This window comes from Pinus tabuliformis, chromosome J, assembly GCF_031772625.1.
Source record: "Pinus tabuliformis cultivar Carrire ecotype Pingquan chromosome J, CPIR1, whole genome shotgun sequence".
NCBI classification, from domain to species: Eukaryota; Viridiplantae; Streptophyta; class Pinopsida; order Pinales; family Pinaceae; genus Pinus; species Pinus tabuliformis.
The window spans coordinates 1,054,719,544-1,054,727,374 of NC_142295.1; the positions used below are offsets into that span (position 1 = coordinate 1,054,719,544).

Consider the following 7,831-nt stretch of genomic DNA (forward strand, 5'->3'; position numbering starts at 1 on the left):
TAGACATGTCTATTTTGAAATAGGAATTTTACAATTTTAATTACACCTATAGGTGTGTTTATTTTGGAATAGAACTTCCAAAATTATAATTTAATTGTCAATAATTATTAGGTGGATAGTAGATATTTAACCTCAGTAGAATATTTTAGAATATTCATAGTAGTGTACACAAATCAAGGGTTGATATTTATCTCCAAAGTAGTTATACCATTTTTCCTTTTTAATTAAATTGATTAATTAAAAAATAACCTCCATAATTAAGATTTTTGTTCAATTTTTTTTAAATGTTTATATGTTTGACAGTTATATTAATTATTTTTATAATTAAAAGTAATAATAAAATAATAATAATAATTTCAAATAAGTGGTGGCACGAGGGGGAGTGGGATTTTAATAAACCCTGATGAATATATCATATTCAAGTTCGCTTGGGGTTTGGGACAAAGATCAAACAACTTAGCAAAGTTGTACGACCTCTTCATGTGACTTCAGTTGGTCAAGGAGCTCAACATCTCTTTTATTGTCATTATAGGAGCCTCTTTCATCTTAATTCACTACCTACTCTTGGGATCCCTTCCTAAGAACAACCTTCTTATGGCCCTCCTTCATAGAATGAACCGCATACTAGAAACTATCCCTTTCAAATTCTTTTTCCATATCCTTCGTGGCCAAAACAAGGAGGCAGGTGCCCAACCAAATTTAGCCTATCATTTGCAAGAAGGGAAATGTGAGGTAAATAGCTCAATAAGCTAGAGTGCAATTCCATGAATTCTTTTTTATAAATTCTATATCCACTCCCTCTCATATGGAAAGGATGAATAGGTATTGCTAGGAACAAGGTGGAAAAGTCATATTACATAACCAAATTTGTCGCCTACCTCAATAAGTATATGAACATGGATAATTAGGAAGACAAAATCAAATTGAATGAACTTTGCAGTCCTCGGGTGAGGAGCCTGTGAATCTGCCACAACGCTAGATTTCTCATTGAATTAACAAATTAAACAATACATGTCTTATACAGATACATTTAGTTAAGGAGATGAAACAACCTCCTATAAAATAGGATCTAATTCCTAATTACAACAAAAATCCAAACAACCTAATTATTTGTTTCTCCATTATTTTCAAGCTCCCCCCTTAATGGAGAAAGGATTGAATTCCACACCTAACATCTCCCTAAACAATTCAAAGTTTATCCTCCCAAGGGGATTTGTGAAAATATCAACAACATTTTCATAAGTATTACAATATTCAAGAAAAAAATATTTAGATTGTATCTTCTCTCTAATAAAATTAAACTAAGGATCAACATGCTTTGTCCTTGCATGTACGATTGGATTATTTTCCAACTTGATCGAGCTCTTCTTGTCACATTTGATCACTACAGCCTTCTTTTGTTATTATCCAATATAAGAACTCGCCTCAACCAAACAAATTCACAAGTTGCTGCGCATAAATATTTATACTCTTCCTCTATAGATGACAAAGATGCAGTAGATTGGTTCATGCCACTCCATGAAACAATCCCGGATCCAATATTGAATGCATAACCTATAGTAGATCTTCTATCATTTGGATTACCATCCCAATCTGAATCTGAGTAATCTTTCAGCTCAACATCAAATGAATAAGTATACTTATGACTAAAATCAATTATTCCTTTAAGATACATGAGAGCTCCTTTTACTTCTTTCCAATGTCTTTCTAGAGGTATCGCCAGAAATTGACTTAACACACTAACAAAGTTGAGATTATGCTATGTCAGGTCTGATGGTAGTAAGATAATTCAAACTTCCTACTAGTTGTGTATACAATAGATCATCTACCTCCTTTGAGCCACCATCAAAATGCAGTTTAACATTCTGATGCATTGGAACAAAAGAGGCTTTGCACTCATCCATTTTAAACCTTTTAAGCACTTCTCTGACATACTTACCATGAGTAACAAAAGTATGGCTAGCATCTCTCCAAAATTCAAGACCTAGACAATAATGTAACTCACCAAGATCCGATCATCTCAAATACTTGTGACATCTGCTCCTTAATTCCATCAATTAACTTGATTGCATTTCCTGTAATAATTAGGTCATCAACATACAAATAAAATAGTGCTACATGCCAGTTTACATCAAATTTGGTGTACAGATTTGGATCTCTTTGACTCCTCATAAAACCCTACTGAAGAAAGAAGGAATCTATCTTTTCATACCATGACCTAGGTTCCTGCTTTAGCCCATACAAGGATTTCTTTAATCTGCAAACCAAATGTTCTTGCCCCTTTTTCGCAAACCCTTCAGGTTATGTCAAATACACCTCCTCCTTTAAATCACCATTCAGAAAAGAAGATTTTACATCTAACTAGTGCAAATTCCAATGGTACTTTGTAGCTAATGCAATTAATAATCTAATAGTATTCAGTTTAGCTACAGGTGAAAATGTTTTTGCATAATCAATGCCCTCCTTTTGTGAGTACCCTTTTACCACAAATCTAGCTTTATATTTATCTATACTGCCATCTGCTTTGAATTTGGGTTTGTACAACCATTTACCTCCAATGGGCACTTTATCTTTAGGAAGTTCAGTCAATTCTTAGGTTTTAATTTTAATTATAGATTCATATTCTTCCTCCATATATTTTCTCCACTCTTCATGTTCATTAACTTCATTAAAACTCATGGGTTCTATGACATTCAAAACACTAGTCATGAGGGCATAGTCTTTATACCTTTCAGGTAGTCGAATTTGTCGAGTAGATCTCCTTCTCACTTCATTGTTTTCACCTCTGTTCTCTGAAAATACTTCTCTAATTCTAGGTGGGCTCTGACTGTTGGTGATGTCCATATCACTAAATTCTTCCCAAAGCTTTTTCTATTCATTGTCTTCTGCTTTTTCTTCTACTTTATTGTCTTCAACTTCAAGAAGAATGTGCCATCTTTCATAGTTGTTATCCTTGTTTCCTTCATCTTCCTACTCATGGAAAATTACATCTCTACTTGCAAACACTTTGTGAGTAGAGGGATCAAACATTTTATAAGCTTTAAATTATGAACAATATCCTACAAAAATGCATTTGATACCTTTAGTATCAAGCTTCTTTCTGTTCTCCTTTAATACGTGCAAATGCTTTACACCTAAATACCTTTAGATGTTGAACTGCTAGTTTAAAACCATACAAGGCCTCAAATGGAGTCTTGAGATCAAGATACCTTGTTAGAATTCTATTGTTTAAATAAACAGCAGTACTAATGGCTTCTTCCCGAAATAAATTGGGAGGTTCTTACCTTTGATCATACTCTATGCACACTCCACCAATGTCCTATTTTTCCTTTATGCAACACTGTTCTGCTGAAGAGTGTCGGGTACTGTAAATTGCTGCACTATTCCATGGTCCATTCAGTACTTGACGAAGTTCCCCAATCTGTATTCTCCCCCTTGATCTGAACAAAGGACCTTTATAAACTTCCTTGTTTTCTTCCCTACCATGTTTTTTATTTCTTTGAAATACTTAAAGAAATCACTCTCTTTCCTAAGGAAATACACTCAATTGTACCTTGTACAATCATCAATAAAAAATAAAAAATAATAGACACCTCCTAGGAATCTGGTCTGCATGGGTCCATAAACATCAGAATGCAGAAGTTGTAATACATATCTTCTTCTCCTATAAAAATTATAAGGAAATTCATTTCTGTGAATTTTTCCTAATGCACAACCTTCACAAGCAACATATTCATTCTTTAACATAAGGAGTCCTTCAACCATACTTTGTTTTTATAGAAATAATAAATCATGATAATTAATGTGACCATACCTCTAATGCCAAAGACTTTCTGTTGACATAGTTGTAGAATTCAGTGCTTGATGACTTTTGTTGGTGACATCAAGCTTGTACATGCCTCCAACTTTGACTCTTGAAGCAACAAGTTTGTAGTGATCCAACAAATATTTCACTATGCAATGTGTTTTGAAGAATTCAACCTTCAGATTTTGATCTGTAATTATAGACACAAAGATCAAATTTTCTTGATCCTAGGCACATACATAACATTATGAATATGCCTGACATTTCCTTTTGGAAAAGTTATAGAAATATCCATACATCCTTTAATTTGACTTGGGCGATGGTCTCCAAGATAGATATTAGCACCATTGCATACCTCCTTGAAATTCTCATACCAACTCCTGTTACATGTCATATGAATCGAAGCTTCAAAGACCAAAATCCATGTATTTGCATCATCCATTTTAGCATTAGAAACAAACATCTTAAGATTTTTGAGATCAAAATTCAGGGCTTCCCCTACAAAATGTCCGGACCAATTAAGCTACTTTGAGTAAAGAGAATTTAATATTAATAAAAGACCAAATTAAAAATAATAAATATAATGCTTAGGGGTTTAGAGAAGGGTGGTGTAAAGGTGGCCATTTCAAAATTATGTCGGTAAAAATCCAGCCACATTAAGGGTTGGTGTGGCCTAAACTAGGTGTGATTCCCATGTGATTTTGATGACTTAGCATCAAGCTTCTTTCTGTTCTCCTTTAATATGTGCAAATGCTTTACACCTAAATACATTTAGATGTTGAACTGCTAGTTTAAAACCATACAAGGCCTCAAATGGAGTGTTGAGATCAAGATACCTTGTTACAATTCTATTGTTTAAATAAACATCAGTACTAATGGCTTTTTCCCGAAATAAATTGAGAGGTTCTTACCTTTGAGCATACTCTATGCACACTCCACCAATGTCCTATTTTTCCTTTATGCAACACTGTTCTGCTGAAGAGTGTAGGGCACTATAAATTGCTGCACTATTCCATGGTCCTTCCAGTACTTGACGAAGTTCCCCAATCTGTATTCTCCCCCTTGATCTGAACAAAGGATCTTTATAAACTTCCTTGTTTTCTTCTCTACATGTTTTTTAATTCTTTGAAATACTTAAAGAAATCACTCCCTTTTCTAAGGAAATACACGCAATTGTACCTTGTACAATCATCAATAAAAAATAAAAAATAATAGACACCTCCTAGGAATCTGGTCTGCATGGGTCCATAAACATCAGAATGCAGAAGTTCTAATACATATCTTCTTCTCCTATCAAAATTATAAGGGAATTCATCTCTGTGAATTTTTCCTTATGCACAACTTCATAAGCAACATATTCATTCTTTAACATAAGGAGTCCTTCAACCATACTTTGTTTTTATAGAAATAATAAATCATGATAATTAATGTGACCATACCTCCAATGCCAAAGACTTTCTGTTGACATAGTTGTAGAATTCAGTGCTTGATGACTTTTGTTGGTGACATCAAGCTTGTACATGCCTCCAACTTTGACTATTGAAGCAATAATTTTGTAGTGATCCAACAAATATTTCACTATGCAATGTGTTTTGAAGAATTCAACCTTCAGATTCTGTTGTGTAATTATGGACACAAAGATCAAATTTTCCTGATCCTAGGCACATACATAACATTATGAATATGCCTGACATTTCCTTTTGGAATAGTTACAGGAATATCCATACATCCTTTAATTTGACTTGGGCGATGGTCTCTAAGATAGATATTAGCACCATTGCATACCTCCTTGAAATTCTCATACCAACTTCTGTTACATGTCATATGAATCGAAGCTTCAAAGACCAAAATCCATGTATTTGCATCATCCATTTTAGCATTAGAAACAAACATCTTAAGATTTGTGAGATCGAAATTCAGGGCTTCCCCTACAAAATGTCCTGACCAATTAAGCTACTTTGAGTAAAGAGAAAATTTAATATTAATAAAAGACCAAATTAAAAATAATAAATATAATGCTTAGGGGTTTAGAGAAGGGTGGTGTAAAGGTGGCCATTTCAAAATTATGTCGGTAAAAATCCAGCCATATTAAAGGTTGGTGTGGCCTAAACTAGGTGTGATTCCCATGTGATTTTGATGACTTAATGACTTACATGCCCACTATTGAAACTACAAGTGAAACTACAAATTAGACATATCAGTGATCTGAAAACTCACATTACCTAACAAATAAAAAAAACCAATTAATATAATATTATAAAACAATTAATCTAATATTATTATATTTTTTAGAAAATTATATTTATTTTAAGGAAATATTATGTAAAAACATTATCGAAGTGGAAATCGCGACGTTTGAATATCTCCAGCTGTGATATCAAATCAGATAACAAAGTTTCATTGTAGATGATATTCCCTGTCTTCATCTTTCACTTACCCTTGTAATCATTTTAAAAGTAAGATCAACCCGATTTATTTTACTTGTCGGATCATGACCTACTCCTTTTATTTGTCTCCAAACAAAAAGATCTACTTATCCTTTTCTTTCGTATTATACTGTGCAGGGATGACTATACAAGGAAAATGGTATACTCTTATATCCATTCAGAAATTTTGATATCAAAAGATTTGACTCACTTTACATGGAAGTGCTTTCAACCTGCCTGAAAGACCAATGATATTATTTTCATGTTTTAAATCCGAATATAAAACTGGGCGAGATTTAACAAATCTACGAAGATCAAACTTGACCATCTAGTGAGCTCCAAATTATTATTGTCATCGTTTGTAAAGCTTCGTTGTGTACGTTACGAAAAGATACAAGTCATCACCACTTTGCTACTTTGCTGCTACTTTGCTGTCTGAATAAAAAGATGAAGAGCAAAACAATATCCTGTTATATGTAAAGTCCTATCAAGCATTCAAACACATGAAATCAAAGAAATTTAAGCTGCAGAGCACAACATAACAATTAACATACCATGAACAATACAAGAGACTGAAAATCCCAAGTCTATTTAAATTAAGTGTTTATTTAGGAGTACAGGTACAGTAGTTTCTATGGCCCTCCAAAACCATCCATTGGATCTGATGAAACATACAGTACTATTATCGAAGAGACTATATATTGAATCAGGTGTGGCAGCTGCAAGTACCGCACTGGCAGTTGGGGCCGCACTTGCAGTCGTTCTCCATAGATACATCTGCAGCATGCCTGCTTACACCAAACCCAAATACATTCAATTATCATATCATTCTGAAACCATAGAAATGAAACTTGTAACAACTTGTACACATAACGCAGTACCCCATCTCATAGCTGGTTTCCACAATACCGTCCATCTGGAATCCCTTCTTCTTGCTGTGCAACAAAACAATCCAAACATGGAACGCGCTTAGTCCTACCTAGACTCGAACTCATGACGAGCAGCATGAAATTGGAAGATAAAAAAGAGGAATTTGATAGGAAATGGGATGAAAACGTTTGAGAAAAACAGAGTGGACAACATACGGGCATTGGGTTTTGTCAGCGCAGTCACAATTTGCGCAATCGCTCGACATGTTGGCAACAAAAATGACGAAGAAACAACAACACACTACTTTGCTAGGAACTTTCAAGTTCTCGGATACTGTCCTCGCTTCTGAATTTACGCGCAGACACTCATATATTTATATAGGGCAGGCCAGCACAGGAACGAAGAGGAGGTGAGTCACCGACAGGGAAAATGGAATCGTTCGTTGGGAAGAGTTGCAGGGACCCACCTCGAATGTGACGAAGTCGGCCAGCGTCCTCTGCACGGAATAAAGTAGAGCGTGACGCATACATTTGAGCACGAAAGTACAAGGTACCGCGCAAAATGACGAATCTAACGCTATTATTTGGGCGGGGACCGGGGTTAAAGTTTCAACATCTGAGTTTATGGTGCGCTTCTGCGAATCAAACATTATTGCGATGCGACATCACCGACTGAGTTTCAACGGGCTCCGTCACTCCAGTGTCCAGGTAAACGTTCAGTGGTTTCCGTA

At 34.8% G+C, this 7,831-nt stretch overlaps 1 protein-coding gene across 1 annotated transcript; it reads right to left on the bottom strand.

Annotated features, from left to right (window-relative positions):
- Nucleotides 1-6,801: 6,801 nt before the first annotated feature.
- LOC149230564 (metallothionein-like protein EMB30) lies at nt 6,802-7,473 on the bottom strand. The gene is made up of 3 exons (XM_089376079.1): nt 7,317-7,473; nt 7,113-7,166; nt 6,802-7,019 (listed from the first exon to the last, which is right to left on the bottom strand). The coding sequence occupies exons 1-3, from the start codon at nt 7,364-7,366 to the stop codon at nt 6,938-6,940; spliced, it is 186 nt and encodes a 61-aa protein (XP_089232205.1). The 5' UTR covers nt 7,367-7,473; the 3' UTR covers nt 6,802-6,937.
- Between the last annotated feature and the right edge of the window lie 358 nt (nt 7,474-7,831).

What these genes read in the sequence shown, in the direction of transcription:
- LOC149230564 (XM_089376079.1), bottom strand. Translation starts at nt 7,366, where the DNA reads ATGTCGAGCGATTGCGCAAATTGTGACTGCGCTGACAAAACCCAATGC. An exon ending in GCTGACAAAACCCAATGCCC is followed by an intron (nt 7,167 to 7,316) that starts GTATGTTGTCCA and finishes TTTGTTGCACAG; the next exon opens with CAAGAAGAAGGGATTCCAGA. An exon ending in GAAACCAGCTATGAGATGGG is followed by an intron (nt 7,020 to 7,112) that starts GTACTGCGTTAT and finishes TGGTGTAAGCAG; the next exon opens with GCATGCTGCAGATGTATCTA.